At 40.6% G+C, this 22263-nt stretch overlaps 2 protein-coding genes across 4 annotated transcripts; one reads left to right on the top strand and one right to left on the bottom strand.

Annotated features, from left to right (window-relative positions):
• The first annotated feature begins 86 nt into the window (after positions 1-86).
• gga1 (golgi-associated, gamma adaptin ear containing, ARF binding protein 1) lies at positions 87-10464 on the top strand. 3 transcript variants are annotated; one of them, XM_061051465.1, is made up of 17 exons: positions 87-224; positions 969-1053; positions 1415-1490; positions 1701-1799; positions 1995-2118; positions 2654-2754; positions 2981-3061; positions 3888-4025; positions 4126-4195; positions 4376-4486; positions 4619-4762; positions 5166-5218; positions 5487-5677; positions 5821-6092; positions 6207-6376; positions 6552-6662; positions 8525-10464. In XM_061051465.1, the coding sequence occupies exons 1-17, from the start codon at positions 179-181 to the stop codon at positions 8633-8635; spliced, it is 1983 nt and encodes a 660-aa protein (XP_060907448.1). In that variant the 5' UTR covers positions 87-178; the 3' UTR covers positions 8636-10464. The 3 variants fall into 3 exon arrangements, with proteins under 3 accessions (XP_060907448.1, XP_060907440.1, XP_060907431.1); XM_061051457.1 differs by having other exon boundaries at positions 4114-4195; positions 5166-5209; XM_061051448.1 differs by having other exon boundaries at positions 4114-4195.
• Positions 10465-11844: 1380 nt separating this feature from the next.
• Positions 11845-22126, bottom strand: ddx17 (DEAD-box helicase 17). The gene is made up of 13 exons (XM_061051476.1): positions 21907-22126; positions 20848-21007; positions 20313-20409; positions 19628-19761; positions 19422-19487; positions 19190-19331; positions 16816-16976; positions 16516-16688; positions 16253-16363; positions 16056-16117; positions 15585-15644; positions 13369-13602; positions 11845-13251 (listed from the first exon to the last, which is right to left on the bottom strand). Exons 1-13 carry the CDS (start codon positions 21960-21962, stop codon positions 12770-12772), a joined length of 1938 nt encoding a protein of 645 aa, XP_060907459.1. The 5' UTR covers positions 21963-22126; the 3' UTR covers positions 11845-12769.
• Between the last annotated feature and the right edge of the window lie 137 nt (positions 22127-22263).

Genomic DNA, 22263 nt, shown 5'->3' with positions numbered 1-22263 from the left:
TTACAGGAAAAACAAGCTCAACGTCGCTTATAACAAGCGGACCTGGCAACACTGATTCACGCTCAATCGGGGGGAGCTACAGAGCTTTTCGCAAAAAAAAAAAAAAAAAAAAAGGAAAACCTCGCGATATGTTACAAAGATCACGCGGAAGTTGCCACTTGTTTAGAATTCCCGAAAGATGGCGGCGGCGCCTCCAGACGAGGCTAGCCTGCAGTCTCGCATCAGTAAGTCATGTTACTTTAAAATAAAACATTAACGTTTTGAACGTGGAGCAATGGCCGGGAAGCCTTCTAAAGGATATGGGGATATTGTCGCTGTCGTTCATTGTACTGTCCTTTGGGAGTAGATTTATGTGGGAGTCGAGAGAATGACATGAAATTAAAAGTACAGCTGTCGAGAGGGATCAGACTCGGCTACATCATTTATTACCTTTTGCTATGATAACGATCTCACACGGGCTCTTTCGTCGTCAGCTTTAGTTTAGTGAGGCTTATGTCATCTCAGTTTTAAAATGCTCGTAATGTCCAGATGAACGCTTAGCAACACCAACTAGCCTGTTAGCTCCTGGACGTTTCCTGAAGGACCATGACAAGCCACTTCATTTAAGACAAAACAGGAACCTTACAGTACTTCCCATTTAATTTAGAGACAGTCACAGCGTTTGTTTCTAAAATCATGAACAACTGCATTGATGTGCTGCTAACAAGCGAGCTGATGTAGTTTACATAAACAGCTATATGTTACAGACAAAGATTCAAGTTATTTGATTTAACTCTCAGATGTGGAGCTGTAATGTCCTTGTTTGACTTGATGCCTCCTGCACACATGTATACAGAGCAATCCTAAAGCGAGGCTGTTAAGACACTTATATTTAGCTCTGTTTTTGGCAAGTGTAAGGTAAAGGAGACAGAAGCTGTTTGATTAGTTCAAATGCTGGAGTAAGTCCAATGAGTTTTCCTTTCACGCAGACAAGGCCACCAATCCTTTGAATAAGGCGACTGACTGGGACATCATCCAGGGGTTTTGTGATCATCTTAACAATGACCCAGAAGGGTGAGCTGATGATGATGATGAAGAAAACCACACTATTTCTGAAGCAGTTGTTGTGTTTCTGTGTAGTAAAATGCAGAAACAAATCAGTGCAACATGTTGACCTTTCATTCAATTCTATGTTTTTTTTTTTTTTTTTGTTTTTTACACCCTTCTTTAATGCATGTCATCAAATAAGCTATGCAGTATAATACCATGAATGTCTAACTACTCTTGTGTTTTCTTGAACATCATGGTTGTTTTGCCTCTTACATTGAAGAATTATCAGTTTCCTTCCATCAAATTTAAGTTGATTTAATTAAAAATATTTGACTTTTTTTGTCTAACGGTGAAGTGAAATCTAAACTTAGTTTCCGTCCAACAGTCCCCAGCTTGCAACCAGACTGCTGGCCCATAAAATCCAGTCTCCCCAGGAGTGGGAGGCTATGCAGGCACTTACGGTAAATGATTGACCCACATGGCTTTTTCAAAATCTCAATTCCAAGGCGCAGATGTGTATGTTCTATGTTTTAACAAATTAAATGCATATGAATGCCTTCTTAGAAAAGGCCACTTGCCATTATGTTTCCAGTGCAGGTGTTTTAATGGGAAGGCTTATCTTTAACAAAGGTGAAAAAAAATAAAAAATAAAAACTTTGAACTCTTCGCAGGTTCTTGAGACATGCATGAAAAACTGTGGAAAGCGATTTCACACTGAAGTGGGAAAGTTTCGCTTTCTCAATGAGCTCATCAAGGTGGTCTCACCCAAGGTAATGATCCCTGTAATTCATGCAATCATACCATTTTTGGCTGCAGTTGGACAACAGTCGGAACACATTTTAACCACTGAACACAGCCTTGAAATGACTTTACAAACTTTGCGGGTTAAGCTGATGAAACTAAATGTAAGGCCCGCCGTCAGTGTCTTCATGTAGTTATGAATGCTTAAACCCTTTTCTCTGCAGTATTTGGGCACTCGGGCTCCAGAGCCAGTGAAGAAGAAGGTGTTAGAAATTGTGTACAGCTGGACAGTGAGCCTACCAGATGAGACCAAGATAGCAGAAGCCTATCAGATGCTGAAAAAACAGGGTGAGCCACTTCACAAGCTCGAGAATGTGACTAACCAACAAGATACATTTTCGTCATAGTTACTGTCACTGCTTGGTTTGTTGTTCCATACATGTATTAATGAATGTGTTGTTTCCATTTTTAGTTTTGGTTCCTGATATTTCATTTTTAAACAAATAGTGTTTTTTAAAAGGTAGTTTCAATTTCCCCTTCATAGTGATGAGCAAAAGCATGAGACAGACAATCAGGTTTGAAAGTTGAAACTTGTGTTCTTTGAAACGCAGTCTCCACCAGGTTTAATATTATTGCCTAAAATGATATACAGGTAGTCTGTACTCTTATGGGGTGGTGTGTCCTTCTTATCCGTTTGTGTTGTACTTTGATGCTAACGCTTGTACAAAATAATATAAGTACAATGTTATAGCACCAGGATGAAATGCTCTTGGACAGAGAGGACCATTTTTTTTTCAACTGAAAAATACATACAGTCAAAATATATACAAAGGATCTATTCTGTTTACATGTGAGGTTAATAAGTGTCCTTGTTTTCTTCCAGGCATTGTCAAGCTGGATCCTGTGCTTCCTGAGGACAAGCCCGCCCCACCGCCTCCAGCCAGAGCCAAAAGTGCCGTCTTCGAAGATGAAGAGAAATCCAAGGTATGATGTACAGTAGAGTTGATAAAAAAGATGCACCAATCCCTTTGAAAAAGTTTGTTGAAGTAAGGACCTGTGTGTCATATCAAAATCATTTTTTGTTTCATAAAACGTTTTGTACGTGTCGAATCATGCAACGTGCTTCCAGGAAAAATCATTTTGCTCCCAACAGTTTACAAAGTTCTCTTCCTCTTTTCTTTCCCTCTTCTGTCCTATCCTGTTTTTGTAGATGCTGTCTCGCTTATTGAACAGCACTCACCCTGAAGATTTAAGAGCAGCAAACAAGCTCATTAAGGAAATGGTCCAGGAGGTGCGCCATTAGAATTTGTTTACTAACTGTGCTGTACAATATGTGTCCCCACATGCATGAGTGCCTTCTTTTAGCCACTTCTTTTACAAAATACAATCCAGATGAATGTATGTGAAATCCTGATGAATACACGCAGAAAGATTTCTGACTTTAAACTCTGTATTCTGGTTTTGAAATACTTTATTAATCCCTGAGGGAAATTCTGGTTTACACTCTGTTATTTTTTAGAGACATGCTTCTCACACACATATTCCCGAACCACACACATGCACAAACAGGACCTGTGTACATACATTAGTGAAATACAGTATGACAGAGTGGGGTTGCTACACACTGCTACACAGGGAGCGCATTAGAGCGGTTGGGTTTAAGGTGCCCTGCTCAAGGGCACGTCAGCAGGACTCTGGATGTGCTCTGGCACCTCTCCAGCTACCAGAACAACTTCCGTATGTTTTGGTCCACACCGATACTTGAACTGGCGACCCTCCGGTTTCCAACCCAAGTCCCTACAGACTGAGCTACTGCCCTAATCCTCTGTATACTTCAAATCATATTTAATAGTAAAGGGAAATATTACCTAATTTCATCATTTACATGCGTTTTCTAGTTTAAATAATGAAAAAAAAAAACTCAGCCAACCTTCACATTTCTTAATATTTACTGTGATCAATATAATCGTAACCTGTAATTGGATTTTATTTACCATCCCATTATTGTCTCAATAATAAACACTATGATAAAAATAATCTGTCAAGAACTAAAATCTGCAAAAAACTGCAATTAAAAAATAAAATAAAATGTAATGAGATGTTCTCACTCTTCCCAGGACCAAAAGCGTGTGGAGAAAGTGTCAAAGCGGGTCAACGCCATCCAGGAGGTGAAGGAGAGTGTGAGCCTGCTGAGCCAGCTGCTGGAGGGCTACAGCAAGGAGAGCTGCTCCCAGAGCAACCAGGAGCTTATTAAAGTGAGCACAGTCAATCTAGCTGCACCTACAGTTTTATCAACCTGAGTGGTAGTGTTTCTCTTTTTTTTTAACGTGTATCTGATTGTAGGATCTTTACCAGCGCTGTGAAAAGATGAGACCTACACTATTCCGACTAGCAAGTGATACTGAGGACAGTGATGAAGCCCTTGGTATGTTTGCTGATATCATGGCTTATCAGTACACTATAGTATAGAAGGCAGAATAAAAGATTTAAGAAGTCACTTGCTTTGAACGCATTTTATGTAATAAGGCTTATTCTAAAGATTCCAAAAACTTAAAACACAAAAAAAATATTAAATGTTGCTAATGAGCCGCTTTTCTGCTCACAGCGGACATTTTACAGGCCAATGACAGCCTGACACAGGTCATCAACCTGTACAGACAGCTGGTAAAGGGAGAGGATGTGACAAAAGACGGCATCAGCACAGCCTCACAACCTGGTAAGTGCACGTGTGTTTGTTTTCCAGCTCACCGATCAAAAGTGTTTCTAGGCATCCCTTAATGTTTTTACTAATCTTGATGAATTTGTGCAGGCTGTATGATCACAGATCTGAATTCTCTGTCCAAATCAGCCAGCAGCAGCTCAGCGCTTGTCGACCTGATGGGGCTCAATGCATCAGCCAGCACAGAAGCATCCAACCCTGAGCCGTCCAGCCTACAGACCCTGACTCAGAGCATGGGCATCAGCCTCCTGGATGATGAGCTCATGTCGCTGGGTAAGCACAAAAACTCATATGGCTTGTAAACATAAAGGTAGATCACCACTCGTAACCATTTAATGAGCTAGTAATCACAAGTCAGCAATCTAAGCGCAGCACAGTCGACTCAGCACAGTTACACTTTGTTTCCATTGGCCCTCCTACTGGTTAGCTGTCTGAAACCCGTCATCCTCAGGCAGGCCACATCTGGCCAAACCACAACAAAGCTGCACACGTGCATAGCCGTTCTTTATTGAGCTAAAGATCTGACTTTGAGAGGAGCAAAGGATTCTTTAAATGTTATATTGTGATCAGGGTCTGTTTGATAGAGTTTTTGAATAGCACTATATTTTATCATGTTTTAAAATGTTTCAATATTGGGATGAAATTGAATTGACCTTTATTTCTACTTGTCTTTTAGGCCTGAATACAACGGAAAACTGTGACTTCCAGAACACCTTTCAGGTGCAAGATGTAAGATAACACTTTTCTTCTTAAAAAGAAAAAGCCACTGTATGTCGATTTTTGTGATTTCTTACTTTGGTGACTCTTGGTTACATATTGTTAGAACACTGTTTTTTAAAACAAAGAAACACATCCCTCTACATCCCTTAAAATATAACCCAATTAAAATGTTATGCTATGGTAATACTGAGACTTTTTTCATCACTCCATCAAGGCATTTTACATCACTTATTTATACTCTGTTTGACATGAAAACCCGAACTCTTTGTTCTCTCAGTCCTCTGATAGCACAGAATCATCTGCTGCATCGCTGCCTGCTGCGGTATTGCTCCCAGCCGTAGTCCAAACACTTCATCCTCCACCAGTAGGGGGCCCCATTGCTCCTAGTAAACCCATTGAAGATTTGGACATGTTGGGGAAGATGATGTTACAGCAGTCTCTACCTCCAGAGAGCCAACAGGTCAAATGGTAAAAATTCTGGAGGATGTGGATAGTTAACAAACTAAAACTTGCACTTTCCCTTCACAGCTCAGATTTGTTACCCGAGAGCTTGTACAGCGCTTTTCTAGTCTTCTGACTACTCAAAGCGCTTTGTGTTTTTCTACATGCAGGGATAAACTCCAAACTCAATCCAGAGTCACCTTACGAGATCTGCAGAAATCCAGCTCTAGAACTGCTTCTAATGCAAACACCAACTCCTCTGGTCCTGCTGCTGCTCCGGGGCTAACGTCCACCCATGCTGTCCAATCAGAGCAGCCTGACACCCTCCTCCTCTCCAATCTCAGTCTCATAGCTGCTGAGAAAATCTCACTGGCTCCTGCTGATCCCTATGACAACATCTCTTTAGCTGATGTTACTGTGCCTCTTGAAACAATCAAACCAAGTAAGCATAAGCAATAGTACTAGACCCGACATGTGTGGTTGAATTTGTAATTCTCTATTTCTTGCTTTACATCACATTCTATTTTCTTTGCCTTTTCTCTGCAAATTATTTTAGGCAGCTTATTACCAGTTACTGTACTCGACAAACACAGTCTCCGGGTTTTGTTCACCTTCGCCCGTGATTGTCCTCCATCCCGGCCGGAAGTGCTAGTGGTGATCATCTCCATGCTGTCCTCAGCTCCCATTCCTGCAACAAACATCCGCTTTCAGGCAGCAGTGCCAAAGGTAGGCTCATGTTTCTCTGCTAAAGTCAGCAAAGAGACACCATTGCATAGCTGAAAAATCTAATCTATATATAAATCTAAATATAAGCCATTTTAGCCATCTTAACATTCTGTCAGAATATATTTCAAGCTGACATCATCTGTTAAAATGTTTTATATGTGTCTTTGTATCATAGGTGATGAAAGTAAAGCTGCAGCCTCCGTCTAGCACTGAGCTCCCAGCCTTCAATCCCATCCTGCCTCCAGCAGCCATCACTCAGATTCTGCTGTTGGCTAACCCTCACAAGGTACTATTCCACCCACTTCTCATCTTCTGATTCAGAGTCAGCCGCGGTTTGCGGTGGCTGTGTAGGAAATTAGGAAGACCTCAGAAATCTTGAGACCGAAACGCGATCCTTGAGTACTGGGTATGTAACGATATCTCGCAATACAAATAAGGGACAATTCAAATTGATTGGACAAAAAATGTAATGCAATACTCTGAACTACTGAACAACACAACCAGCACGATGCAGCGTGTAAGACATCGCTGCATTGACAAGCTTGAGACATTTAAAACATGTCTGTAACCCCCCTCGTCCAAACGAGTTCAAGATCCACAGAGATTACTACCTGCATGGGTGTTTTCAGGATTTAACACGTGGGTGCCAGTTATTAAAGAAAATATCTGCATTGTTTTAACTCTACAAATTCAAAATATTACTATTGTTAATTAAAAAAACTGGAAAAGGATATTTAGCTTTAATTTCATTATAGAAATAAGAAAACCATGATAAAACAGTATCATGTCGTATCTCATTTTGAATTGAAAGTTTTGTTACATAACTATTCAGTACATTTGTTACTTTTATTTATAACTTGCTGACAGGGATATATTAGTGATGAGCTATTTTCTTTGAGCGCTAATGCTTAATATACAATATACATTATTATGATGTTAAGTATGTAAGTAGAAATCTGCTCTTTTTCCAAATAATGAGATAATTATCTTAGAATTATGGCTTACATTTTTATGAAAAATCTGCACTGTTTAAGAGATACTTCTGTGGGAGTCACGGGAACCACACCAGAGAGATTCAGTTGAACTGTGTGGGGATCCAGCATTTTCAGCAATTGCCGTTTGTCTCTTGCATCGCCACGTAGCGAGCCTGACTGCATTTCAGAAGCATCACGTTGTATCAGTGAAGCATGTCTTCTCGACAAAGATGATCCTGACAGATCAGAGTGGGGGTTTAGCGTCTGAACTGCATAGATCTAAGCCGCCTGCGCAAAGACACGAGTATCTCTGTGTGTCAAAATAAAACTGTTACATGAAATAGTCTGAGAATGTTTTGCTACTTTAAGTGGCCTTAGAGAGTTTTTGTTTTTCATTGAATTACTTTTCATAAAAGATTTACCCATAATCCTGAGAGAATTATCTTCCCAATGAAGAAGAAGAAAAATATATGCTTTGTTAATCCTGCAAGGGGAAATTCAATTTGACACTCTGTTATTGAGACATGCTACACACACAGGCTGAAATCACACACATGCACAATCAGGGTTCTATGGACGTGCAGTAATGGAGAGATGTCAGAGGGTGGGGGCTGTCCACAGTAAGCGCGACTGAACTGTTAGGGTGGTGGTGGTGGTGGTGCAGGGCAGTGCCTTGCCTTGCTCAAGGGCTCCTCGGCAGTGCTCAGGAATTGAACGGGCACCTCTCCAGCTACCAGATGAATTTCCATTGCAGAGAAACAGCAGATTTTTATTTTGTCATGTGAATGATATATGCTTCCTTAGTAAACAGATATGACATATGGGGTTGATATAGACTTATTTAATTAACTTACTGATGAATAGTGATCTAATAAATTAAAGGTACTTGATTTAACTACTTTTAGCTCTGTGGTGCAGTTTGTTTGCTAATCAATACTTAGTAGCAATAACATGCAATGCACCAGCAAACCACCTTAAACAAAATATGATTTAAAACATATAAATAAAAAAATCTTTATTCTTTTTTTGAAGGAAGATGCATTCAACATGATGATATACACATTTAGGATTCAGTCATCCAAGTGTTGTTTAATGAGAAACTCTCCTAGTTTATTCATGCAGAAACTGATTCTTTTGATGGAACACTGAACTGACCTTTCTCCTCTTGTTTCAGGAAAAAGTACGTTTACGGTACAAGCTCACATTCAAACTAGGGGAAACCTCTCACGATGAATCTGGCGATGTGGATCAGTTCCCACCTCCAAACACCTGGGGGAACCTTTAGTAGGAAAGACCAGGCCGCTGTCATCTGATCCGCTGCTGTTTCCTTTCAATTTAAGTTGAAGTTGTCCCTTGTTGCTGGCTTGATGGCTAGACAGCCTCACCCCCTCTCTCCCCCCCCCCCCCCAGTTTAATAACAAACTGACAAGAGAGCTGTTGTGGGAACCAGCTTCTACCTTGTGCCTTCCTGTCCTTAATCAATCATCTCTGTTTCTGTGTCCCACGGCTACTTTTTCTTCTTCAAACAATCAGTTCAACACACACTGTAGAGCAGACTGTCGGTTAATTCTATTGGATGCAGTGAACCATAGGGAGAAGTTGAGCCTTTAAAAAAAAAAGAAAGAAAAAAAAAACCTGAATGTGTCTGAAAGTTACAGCTGGTGTCATACATTGTTTCTGCTTTTATATATATTTAAAAAAAAAAAAACATCCCACGTTCAGAGATAGTTTGTCAGCCAGGGAGTGTTCAGAGTAGGAGTGCAACGGATCATTCTTTTCTTTCAGTCTGTAAATAAATCAAACTTAAAGCCAGTTACAGGCTTGAAGGGATCTCTTAAATCTGTTTACAGTTTGGCCAATAGCGCATGTATCCAATCCATGATATGAAGTGGTTTATATTTTTACCTGATAAATAACATGATTATCAGATTTGGAATTAATTTCCTATCAAATCATGAATTGACAAACTGGCTCATTGTTAAATAAGTTCAGTAGATGTAATATGAAGATGACATCATGCTGAATAACCAGCAACAACCTCTGCTATACCCCACTATGGAAACTGTTTTTTTTTTTGTCACACACAGAGGGACACTATGAAACTTCATGTTATTGTCAACACTTTAAAATCATTGAAATGTTTTTTCCCTTTTATGAAATGGAGTAAGTTAAAATGTTATAAACGGAAAAGCATTTACAGAACCAAGCTTGTTGTTTCCGGGTCGCATACAGGATGAACCGGTACCTTCTTTAAGTGTTGTCTTCGTTTTTTTATTTGTGTCATGTTTTGGAAAGTAATTGTTGGCCAATGTGTGTTTCTAAGCTTTGGCAAGACTTTTCCCACAGCAAACATTTTGACTTGTCTTTGTAAAAAGAAAAAGCACACGCGTTAACTGACATCATGAATACTAACGATGTTCTCTTTAAATGTGACAGTAAGCCAGCCATGACCCATAAACACCAGGACCCTCAAACTGAAGCAGCTAACTAGAATCCAGCCATCATTTATGTCATTATTTACACCTGTGCTTTTCTTACACGTCATTCTGTTCCTCTGTGGGAAAAGGCTATGAAGAAGGGACTAAATCTCTCTCTGCCCCTGCTAAATTTCAATGATATGAAAATAATTCAATTGCAGCACTTTTCTTTGTCCATTCATGAATGGGACCCTTTTTTGTTTTTTTTACTTTTTTCACTCAGGATTTTGATTTGAGTTATTTTACACAACTTACATGCACTTCCTTTGTTTAAATTGTGCACCTTCACTTTTTACAATACATTGTCTGTTTTCTTTGTCACCTTTTTACTATTTATTGACCCCAAAGAGGGACATCTGAAGTCCATGGGTGACACTGCTGGCATCCAGATTGATTCTACCACATGTGCCTGGGATGAAATTTAAGATTTTCTCGCTATGTATATATGTATACAAATGATTAGTTTGATCTTTGTTTCTGTTTTCATATGTTGAGCTCCTTCTCAGAAAGGACTAATGACACATCAGACGATGTTCCAGAATCCTCCTCATATAAATGGCCATTGAGTTGTTTAGAGCATGAATCTTCAGTCACTTGTTAGAACCATAAAGACCAAAATAAAACGTGATTGGTGGCAGACTGGTTCCACATGAGACGTGCTTCTGATACACACGAGACTCTACGTGTGTGTCGCTACACTATGTGGAGAGCTGAATATATGGTCTATAATGTAATGAGGGATGCATTTGAAAAAAATCCCTCTGAGCATTATGGACTGTTTCGCACAAATGCAGATGTTTAATCTTCAGTGGTAGACAGCATCACACAGTGCTATGTATCATTCTCATGAGCTGCTTTACAATACAACCCCGTTTCCAAAAGTTGGCACACAATGTAAAATGCAAACAGAATGTGATGACTTGCCAAACAGTGAAACCCCGTATTTGATTGCCAGCAGCATGTCTCAAAAAAGTCAGGACAGGGTTATTTTCTACCACTCTGCCGCGTCACCTTTTCTTTTAACAACACTGTTAGCTTTTGGGAAGTGAGGAGAAATTCACACAGCGTCCCAACGTTTTTAGAAACAGGGTTGTGCTATAAATCAGCCATTTAATTTCCGTTGAGATGAGCTTGTATTTATTTACAAATAGTTCAGCGGCTACCTTGTCCATGTCTGTGAGTACAAAAGCAATAATTTGACAATAGCCTCAGTAACCATCTTCTATACCTTCATGTCTCAAGTGTAAATATTTCACGTTTTGCACTCCAGCATGACGTATTGTAAACTATGCATTGAGTGATCTGTGACAAGTTTGACAGCATTACATTCATATTTATATATTAACATTTTCCTAATCATTGATAAAAGAAGTGTCAGCCACCAGCCCCTCCACAATAAAATCCTCACAGTAGGATGTTACCTTCAGAAGACACATGGGGATGACGATGACCGAGCTTGTATCTTTTTGTTTTGAAAGTCATCTCGGCTTTGTCATTCCTGTCTACACTGACTGACCCTGAGTCAAACTATCAGTAATGCACTGGTCCCAACGCCAATGCAATAATGTAAACACCTGAAACTTTAAGCAGCAGGTGAATTATATCTATTCTTGGGAACCCTTCACACGAACATGACCGAGCCCTTTGCATGCAATGCTGTCACACTTGCCTCGAAATACAACAATCTAAGCCTGTCCTCCCACATTGGCAAGAATAAAACGACTAAGGAAACTCAAAATAAGAAATGTCAACGCCAAATTGATTAAGGATCGATACACAACTGGTACAGCAGAACAAGTTTGTGTAACAAGCCTACACAGATGTATTTCTGTAGGAGGGAAATATGTGTGCCACATCTGTAAATACGTTCATCTTGTCATAGATTAGCACATATACATAATGTATATGTACCTACTACCAATAAAATAAATGCATAATGTATATATACTGCTTGGTACAAGTTGAGAATGTTCAAAAGTGCATTGAAGCAAATAAATAAAATTGACCAGGAAATGACTGATGTATAAATGAGTTTATCATTGTCATATCATTTAACAGTCATTGATCCATTTATTCATGAAGCAAACATTAGAAAAAGATCACAATGGAAGGAAAAGGACACAGGCATCAAAATTCAGCCCAAAATGAAAATTTGTGAACAAACTGATCGGTGTAGTAAAAGGATATGTGAGTAGTTACAAGTGTATAAAAATATATTAGTTACTACATGATAGGAAGACGTACAGGCAAGCATTACAAACTATACCTAAATAATGCTGGAGTCCAGAACACAAGAAAACAAATGAACATTTATATGCAATGACATCAAAGCTAGAGGACAATACCCATACTGTAACTGAGATCGTTTCTTCAGTGCTTATGATGACACTGAATCAAAAATCATTACACTAATTAGATTATGTAGCTCATCAAAACCTTAGTCTAACCCAAACAATAAGAGTCGAAGGATAATTATTTTGGTGATAAAACTGAAACAAGACATAACTGTGGAATGTGATGGCACGACCAGTCCTCTCCATCATGTACCACGGAGGGTCTCAGAGTGAGCCACTTTTCATTCTAACCAAATCTTCCCACGGCTGATGAACAACACAGCTTAAAATGCACTATTTTACTGATATGAAAACTCAAGGGACTTGTTCCTCCATGTTACACTATAGAGAGACACTGTTCATTAGAGAGTGACAATCCAGGTTGAAAAATCACGGGGAAGAGTTCGATTTTTTATAAGAACATTTCAAATCTACATGTAAAAGGTGTTTTACAAAGAAGAAGAAAATATATATATATATAAGCCCTTAGCTGCTTAGATAAATGCCATATCAAACCCCTGACTCTTGGAGATGTGACAAAACAATAACATTGCCAAAACAATTGAATACAAGTACTACAAATGAACTCAGTACTTCTATCTTATAATTTTACTTCCGAGGAGCTGGAGCTCCTGAAGGAGGTGGTGGGGAGGAAAAGGCATAAGGCGGTTGCCCTATGAAGCCCATGAGCGGCGGCTGTGGTGGAGAAAACTGCTGAGCCATCAGAGGCTGCGGCCCCCCTGATAATGGAGGGGGAGGAGGAGGCTGGACAAATGAACCCTGCAGCTGGTTAGACTGCTCCCGACCTCCACCAGACTGGCCTCCGCTGCGGGAGTTGTAGCCCCCGCCTCTGCTGTAGCTCTGGTACTGATCTGAGCCAGAGTTGTAGCTATCCTTGCGATCTCGGCTTCTGTCCCTGTAGGAAGAAGACGAGCGCTCTCCATCGCGGTTGTTGCGACTATCACGGCTGAAGCCACTGCGGCTGTCTTTACTGTTGCTACCACCACCGGAGCGCATGCGGCTATCACACTCATCCTGGTACATGAGGTTAGGGTTGTTGGAGCTGCTGCCACGGTAACGCATTCTGCCGCCTGTGACGAACATCAAATTCAAAATCAGAATAAATTAAAAACTGTTTTCAACCACTCTTTTCCATTTAAAAAAAAAGGAATATATCCTGATATGATTGACTGTGAAAATCCTCTTACCCCCTCCTCCACCACGCCCTGAATCAACAAGCTGAAGCAGTTTAGGGTTGATGGCCTGCCGTGCCTCAGCCAACACCCGAACAAGGTCTCTGGCCTGCCGCAGGTTCCCTGGGGTGAAGAAGGTGTACGCAGTGCCCTTGTTTGTACTGCGTGCAGTACGTCCAATACGATGCACGTAGTCCTCAGAGGAGTTGGGATAGTCATAGTTGATGACAAACTTGACATCCTCCACATCTTTATGGATAAAGAGCAATCAATTTTAGAGCAAGGAGGAAAGAAAAAGGTGACATTTTAAAAGGAGAAAAAAAGCTGCTGGACGAAGATTTTTTTCTTGTATTTGAGGATAGAAATTGAGCAAAGTCTTTACTACTTGCCTGCTTTATCAGACATCCAAAGAGTGATTTAAGTTAATCACCACTGTAACTGATTTGAAATCCTATACACTGAATTTGAAGTAAGGTTTTCATGCTCACTTGCAATGTAGTCAGCATATCTTTGAGGTGTACAGAGACAATGTTTCGGTGTCATGAACTTCACACCGACGTATGAACAGTTCAAAATGTGTGAAGACAAGAGTCTGTTTCTTATTACAGAGACATGGGGCTCTGACAGCACTGCTGTTTGTTAAGTACCCTTTCCCCATCGTCATTACAGAGGGAAGCTAATCCACCATTAACTTGTGCATGAAAGGAATGATGATGAGCTAACAGAAAACTGTGCTGTTCCTTGACTTGTGTATGAGCAGGATGAAAGTACCTGAATTTCTATTGAGCTTATGGAGGAGTTAAGAGAAAGGGGTGGTGAAGTACTTACCCCCGTCATGCTGTATTAACATAGGTAGTCAGTCCCCCCGATCAGTCCTTGTTAATAGGGAGGGGCTGAGGGGGGAGGGAGACAGGATTCATCCCGTCCAGCAACGTCAGACGAGAGTAGAACCGTTAAACCTCGAGAGACAGACACACAACCGATGGTTCTGTCGCTCTCGCCGCATTGCAGGGCCCTCCTCAGACCCTGGCCAGGACTGGATCCAGACGAGCCCGTCTAACTCTCTCTCCCCTGTCTGTCTGCTCTTTTGGACGGACTGATGGGCAGACATACAGGCACCTCAGGCTGCTCCCAAGGAAGGCTCGTTGGATTTACAAACAAAACAGGGCAGGGGGACCTTAGTAACCCATGAAGCAAGAGGGACTGTAATCCCTTTAATACTAGCTTCTACTTTAACGTGACTGAGTGGGCAGTGACAGCAGCGCAGACTGATACAGCTGCCGTGTGCTGCCAATCCCTGAGAGAGAAGAGGGGAAAAAGAACAAGGACAGGGTCAAGTCAAAGGCTCTTCAATTATCCCCTCTTCTCACATTCATCCTGCCAGCAAATTAGACGTCAAATCGGTGGTCCTAGTCTTCCTGGTGGTGGACCTGAGATTACTCAGCTGTCACTATATGCATCTGAAATAAAATCAACAACCAAAAAATATGATCAACATCTTAATATCCTTTGTGTTGACACCATAAAGGAACCTAAGAAAAGGTGCGTAGGATCATGGACCCCAACAACACCTCCTTTCAGGCAGCGTGCCAGAGAGCCCCGCGGTTGAAGATAGCTTTTTAACTGCAGTAACAAGAAACAGACTATAAACACAGCAGATTGGAGGGCTAACACCTCCATCCTGGACTCAACAATTGTTTTGATCTGTCCGCTTAGAATAGTAGGGAGGTCTTTTAATATATTGCACTGATTTATTTTGTGGACAACACTATATAATACGGGATTAGATCCTCTTTGTGATTTTCATAACGACTATGTGAATGAAATGCTAAATATTCAAACAGGTGTTGGGACATTCCTAAAAGGATTACCTATCATACCTAGAGTAGTCATAGAATCGACCAGACAGTCAGACAGTCAATTCTGCAACAAATTTTGTTTAAAAATCGTCTTAATCCCATTTCATTTCCTGATTTTGCAAGATTCTGTTAGTTTCAGATGTTGTATACTTACCTACTCATCAAGATCATTTGAAAATACAGGCTCAAAAGAACAGTTGCAGTTGTAATGTATAGTTAAATCAACTCTGGTTACTGGTTTATGTTTGTACTGTATCTGTCACTCCGTAATATTTACAGTAAAAATATAATTCACGGGAAATTTGAGAAAGACGGAGAGGAGGGAGAATGAAGTGAGAGAATATGCAGCATTCACTGTGTGAGCAGACATACCCAGACCACGAGAGGCCACATCAGTAGCAATCAGTATGGGAGCTTTACCACTCCGAAATTCTGTAGGATTAAAACAAAAATATATTACAATGAATACTCGTAAAGTCAGAAGTATGAAAAATAGAGGATAAGGATGGGATTCATTTAGCTAAATTCACACTTAACTCAGGAATTTAAGCTAAACTAAAGCCTTCTAATATAGATCGGCGGAGTGAAGGTTTTTTTTTAATTGTTCACCTGCAAATCACGTTCGAACATTGAACTCAGGTTTGGTCAAGAAAAGAGCGACAACGACAAAAGGCAGGCCTCTGTAACTTTGCTAAATGTTGCTTAGTGCTCATGATGGATCTATGTTGGGTCTTTGTAGATAATATAACTACTATATAAGAGTAAGGTCTTTTACCTGCTTTTTGTAATGTGTCTTGAGATAACATTTGTTATGAATCAGTGCTTTATAACAAGCACTCATACCTGTTAGCACCCAGTCCCTTTCCGGTTGGCTTTTGTCTCCATGGATACACATCGCTGGCCACCTAGAAAACACAATCACAACGATATAATGGGATCAGTGACCACTCACTGAATAGCTTCCGTTTATCTACAATTTACTTAATTTCTGGTGAAACTCCCATCATTATGTTTTGTCATAAGAGACTGTGATCCCTCACCCGTCCCGCCTCATCCTGCGAGTAAGATCATCACAGCGCTTCTTTGTCTCCACAAAGATGATGGTTTTGTTCTCTTTTTCAGCCATGATCTCTTCCATCAGCTGAAAAAGTCTTTAGACAAGGAGAGACAGTTATAGCACATCAGCAGCACACTTTGTCTAAACTGTGTGAAGAGATGAGCTCATGTGCTGTAAAAACCCCAAACATTTTTACAATGATATGAATTTATTTTAAGTCAGATCATTTCAAACTGGCGTCATTACTTTTGGTCCTTTTCAGCCTCCATGCAGACATCGACAATCTGCAGTATGTTGTGGTTGGCACTAAGCTCCAGAGCGCCAACATTAATCTGGATGTAGTCCCTCAGGAAGTCTTCAGCAAGCTGCCGAACCTCCTTGGGCCAGGTAGCACTCCACATGAGAGTCTGTCTATCAGGCTGGAAGATGGACAGAGAGGAAACATGTGGCCTATTTAACTCAAAAGTGTTCTACGTTAGTCGGTCAAGGTGATCACTTCATCATCACTTCAAATCATCAGTCCTTGCGAATGCATTTTTATTCTACCCTGATTTGTTCAACTATCTTGCGAATCTGCGGCTCGAAGCCCATGTCCAGCATGCGGTCAGCCTCATCCAGCACCAGGTAGGTGCAGCGCCTGAGGTTTGTTTTTCCGGACTCCAAGAAGTCAATGAGACGACCAGGTGTGGCGATGCAGATCTCAACACCTAGAGTCATCCAAATAATCATGTCAAAAAATGAGAAGAGGAAAAAGGAGGAAAAAAAAGAAACACATTATTGATGCTCAGGAAATACATTTCACTAGGGTTGTGCTCTGATTGATTGTAGAGTTGTTCATGTTCAACCCTTTCTGCGTAAGCATTGTAAAAACGACTATAACTCTGAGCAAATGGCCACACCTCAGAGTAAACTAGACAATTTGCATTTAGCTGCGGAAAATGCGTGGGAATGCTGACCACTGAAATGTTTTGCAAAACACTGCTGAATGAAGAACAATCAGCAGAAACAGCTGAAGGAATAGTAGAAGATGAAGAAAAAGTAGAAGAAGAGGAAATAGTAAAAGAAGAGTAGTAGAAGAACAAAAAGCAGTATAAAGCAGAAGAACAAGAAGTAGAAGAAGTAAAAGCAGTAAAAGCAGAAGAACAAGAAGTATTAGTAGAAGATGAAGAAACAGTAGTAGAAGTGATAGAACAAGTAGAAGATACTGCATAAAGACTGCTTAAATGCAGTCAGACAATGAGAAAAATGGGAAAACGTCTCCCTATTGAGTGCTCATTTCAAGGGCTTAAATTAAGAGTTGGTGGCTAAATGATGATTTTGTGAGCAAGAGGACAAATGGCCGAACGCGTTGATGTGATTTTCATGTCTGGGATCCAAGAAATGTGGAAGCCACAGCGATTTAAAAAGTTAGTCCCAAGAGGTTTGGTCAGTGAAGTCAGGCTGAAGTTTACCATTACCCCAGATGGAGATTTATCTGTACCACCTGCCGCTTTGAAGCTCACAGTGTAAAAACCTTTTCTCCGATTGTCCTGAAAACTCAATGTGTGAGAGAGGAGAGAGGACAAGTTTTCCTACATTTTGAGGAATGATGTCACGCACTCTAGCCCTGAATATTCCACCCCGCACACGCACACGCACACACACACACACACACACACACACACACACACACACACAAACACAAACACACACACACACACACACACACACACACACACACACACACACACACACACACACACACACACACACACACACACACACACACACACACACACACACACACACACACACACACACACACCTAAACAGTTAAAAACATCACAAAACAGATGGAGGTACAGTTTGAAAAGTATGAAAGGTAGCAAAGATTTGGATAACAATAGTGTGAATGCTGTTTACAGCATTGTAAAAGGGTAAATCTTGTTTTTCCAAGAATTAAAGTACACTGTTCAATGTCATCACCAAGACTGCACGTCCACAACATTTTGGTAACAAGTAAGATTAAGTTAACTTAAACTAACAAAACATGACAAAGTACAAATATTCATTGAAAATGAATTTTTTCGTTTAAAGCAACAATATGTAACTTTTGCACCTTAAAATAGTAGTTTGGAATGTCTATTTAATGGTTCAATGACTTTCAATGGGAAGAATGGAGTCTCTCCCATGTCCACAGCGCGGCCTGACAGCCTGTTCACTGCACTTTTTAACTTTGGCAGCAGGTCATGGTCATCTCGAGAGAAGTACGTATGTCTTTACAGAACTAGTTCACACGTCAGGTTCAGTTATAAAAAGGAGCCGGTTAGCCCGTCTCTGCACGCTTTGATACAATGGCTGAGGCTAAGAGACGAGAGAGAACAGTGACGGACGAAGCTAGAAAAAGAGAGAGAGAGAATGACGGAGCAAGAAGCAGAGTGTAGGTCCCTGCAGATATTTCTCACAACAGATTGTGACGTCACGTTAGGCTGTATAATTGTCTCAGGTTTAGCAGCTTTACTGGGTGCAGAAGGTCATACAACCCAAATTATGTCTCAGGTTGCATACAAATAAATAAATCAACGCATGTTTCACCAAACAGTGGTCTCTTTCCTGTCACTCTTCAAGTTAGCTTTAGAAGTTTGGAACCGTATTATCCTCTCTCAACTGGCATCTGAGCTAAATCTGGTAGAATTACTGTACCTTGTCAGTCGACATGGTTGTTTAGCTTCTCACAATGTCTTAGTTGGCTACGCACTCTCTGCTTGTAAACAAATGCATAAGAGGGGTAGCCGTAACAGCATTTCTCTTACGACAGTGCAGTTATACTCAGAGACCTGCAATGAGCTCCAAAGCTCACCAAACCAAATTCTGACATATTGTTGCTTCATAACTACCTTGAATCAATTACTATAAAATGTCCTTTTATAACCATACCCACCCCTCTCCAGATCTCGAATCTGTGGTCCTTTGGGTGCTCCACCATAGACGCAGGTGCTTTTAATCCGTGAAGACTTGCCATATTCATATGCAACCTGCTGAACCTGCTGAGCCAGCTCTCTGGTTGGGGCCAGCACAAGACACTATGAAGAGAGGATGAAGATGCATGAGGAAGGTCTTAGACTGATTCATGCCCATACTATGATAGCAAAGATGAATATGTTACTACTCACTATTGGACCATCTCCCCGCTCCAGATAGGGCTGGTGGTTGATATGAACAATAGCAGGAAGAAGATACTGTAAGGACCACAAATAGTTTAGTCAGCAGCACTCGCTATGTTGTAAAATATCCTTTTCAAACAAACATATAACTAACTTTTCTAACCAAATATCCAATACAAGTCATTATGTGCAGCGTCATGGCTTAACCGACTTACAGCCAGTGTCTTTCCAGAGCCAGTCTGTGCAATTCCCACCATGTCCCTGCCGCTGAGGGCCACAGGGAAGCCCTGAGACTGGATGGCTGTTGGCTCTTTGAAGTTCTGCTGCATCAAAACATCCATCACATACTCTGCCAGGAGAAGAAAGAGGAGGGGGGGGGGGGGGGGGGGGGGGCAGTAAACAAGACAGTAACACACTGGATAACTTCCTGTTTGTCTCATCACAAGGATCATCCCTGAAAGTATTGTCTTTATTTAAATACGCCTCCGTCCCTGTAAAACACTGACCAACTAACTTTACTAACAACACCATAAGTCATATAAGCTCCATTTCCACCAAGCAGTCCAGTTTGGTTCAGTACAGTTTGGTACCGTAAAACCTGAACTTGCTTGCGTTTCCACAGCCAACCGTATTTGGTAAGCGGAGTGTAGGCCAGATGGAGATTGCCGCGTCAGCGATGTAATAGTGCAGAATCATCAGTCGGACATCATCGGTACCCTTGGCACCCCAACAGAAGAGTACCAAAAAAGTAGGACGGTACGGATCCCTTATTTTGGTACCATTCCCAACTTTTGAAGTCTCGTAATGCTCTGGGTTACTGAATTATTAATCTGATGTGCTAAAGTTTATCATAGATTATTTCATATCCATTGTTGTTTGAGAAATGTATCCTTTACTTACGTGGGAATTTAGCCTGGTTAAAAGCAGTGATGGCCTTTGGACAGCCAGTTCCCCTGGTAGTGATCTCCTTCTTTCTGCGAAACTCTTCCATTTCAAACTGGATTTATTAGAATAAAAGGGGAGAAAAGAAAACATTAATTTGAACATGGTGCATAAATCCTTTATGGATACCTTCTGTTTAAGTTACTCTGACTTGGTTAACAGATATGGTGGTCCAGGGTGAACAACTTTTCAGCGCATATATGTATATATATATATATATCTTACCGTTTAGGAAGAAAATGCTTGGCTGCTCCTATCTTGGATGTGCTGTGTTTTGGGGGGTGGGGAGCTGCTTTGCATGTTTTGTTTGTATATATCTATTCAGTAAAATCAATAAACCTGCCATTACAAGACCACTGTTTAAAGTCCCTTAACAGTGTAACAACAAACAACCCTAATAATAATAATAATAATAATAATAATAATAATAATATGACCAAAACCAACAATTTGTCTGCTCTTAAAATATGTAAAGAATTATGGAAAAATTCACCGGACTCATATGTTGGAGCTCAGGATGTTCAGCATAGAAGTTCTTTTCAAATTTTGGGAGCTCGTCCATGTTCCACCTCTTCTTGCGCAGACGCTCACCCGGATTGCCAAACTTCATCGGTGGGGGCCCACTGCGACCACTCATGGCCCCAAACCGTGGCCTGAGGGACAAGGATCAAGAGATTATTGGGGGAAATTAGCCAGACATACAAGAGCAATGTAGTGTGTGTTTTAGAATAGTTCTGATACCAAAGCAGTAAAGACTGTTACAGCAGCATATACTCGGCTCACAAGTTTTTTAATGGCCAATTTTGGAGTGTGTAAATGTTTCACTGCATAGTATTTTATCATCATCACATAATTGTTCTTTTAGTGTGTGTTGTGGTGCACTGTTGTGTTTTGTTTTTGTTTAACATGATCTCATCCTCCTCCTCCTCCTTCTTCTTCACCTTCTGGACTGTATTTGTCTCTTTTTCTCATGTCTGTGCTTTCTTTTTAGGTTCGTCTTATATTTCGTTTTTTACTGCTGCCATTTTGGCCAGGCCTTGCTGGAAAAAGAGGTCATTTGATCTCAAGCAATTCTTGCCTGGTAAAATAAACAGGAAATATAAAATTAAAAAATACTGTATGTTTGCGTATGTACAGGTTTACATGGTTAAAACATTTATGTAATATGTGGCTTTATATAGTCTACCATGTATTTTCCACACCGTATAGGGACAATATTTAAAAAACTCCTGGCCTGTAAACAAACGTTTGTGTTTTAGGCTCCAGACTTGAGTCAAAACATGACCTGTACACTGACGCCATCTTAGTCAATTTTACAATAATGCAACACTTCTTCAATGCTGTCCTCTTCTATAACTTTTTTTTTTCAGTTTTAGTATGAGAAAAACGTCAGGGTCACTTTAAATAACCTTAAGAGGTGAGACGTGTTCTGCTCTCATGAGGGTATAGGCCCACTGTTGAGCGCTTTGGCTCCGTGTCAAACTTACAGCGATGTCTAGACACTATGCAACATCAGTGCCGTGGCAAATATATCCACATTTACTCAACTCACCTGTCTCTTCCACCACGGTCCCTGTCTCTGTCGCCATAGGAGGAACCCCCTCTCATTTTCAGCAGAAAACTCAACTATCTTCTGCAATATTTGTGCCCGGTTGGTTTACGATGTTCCCTGCTATAAACTAAAAAAAAAAAAAAAGCTCAATTGAAGCCAACAAAACAATTGGTATTCGCGATATTTCAGACAATATTTGCGTTTTGGTAAACAATCCTCGTATGCGTCACGAAGCTGCACAGCTGAACCCCTGCCCTCTTCAGCGACGTACATTCAACTAGTAACTCTACGTACGTGTGTTTTCACCGATAGGGCTCTACGTACAAATGCTTGCTAAGTATTAATTGTGAATATGAC

Source organism: Labrus mixtus, chromosome 2 (assembly GCF_963584025.1).
Source record: "Labrus mixtus chromosome 2, fLabMix1.1, whole genome shotgun sequence".
In the NCBI taxonomy this organism is placed as follows: Eukaryota; Metazoa; Chordata; class Actinopteri; order Labriformes; family Labridae; genus Labrus; species Labrus mixtus.
This window is presented reverse-complemented; position numbering and strand designations above follow the sequence as displayed.

Bases quoted from the DNA above. Each gene is read 5' to 3' on its own strand.
- gga1 (XM_061051448.1), top strand. From the start codon at position 179: ATGGCGGCGGCGCCTCCAGACGAGGCTAGCCTGCAGTCTCGCATCA. The intron at 1,491-1,700 runs GTAAATGATTGA...AACTCTTCGCAG, and splicing joins AGGCTATGCAGGCACTTACG to GTTCTTGAGACATGCATGAA. The intron at 6,663-8,524 runs GTACTATTCCAC...CTCTTGTTTCAG, and splicing joins TGTTGGCTAACCCTCACAAG to GAAAAAGTACGTTTACGGTA.
- ddx17 (XM_061051476.1), bottom strand. From the start codon at position 21,962: ATGAGAGGGGGTTCCTCCTATGGCGACAGAGACAGGGACCGTGGTGGA. The intron at 16,364-16,515 runs GTAATGACGCCA...CCTTGTCTAAAG, and splicing joins GAGGCTGAAAAGGACCAAAA to ACTTTTTCAGCTGATGGAAG. The intron at 15,645-16,055 runs GTATGAGTGCTT...TTAATCCTACAG, and splicing joins AAGGGACTGGGTGCTAACAG to AATTTCGGAGTGGTAAAGCT.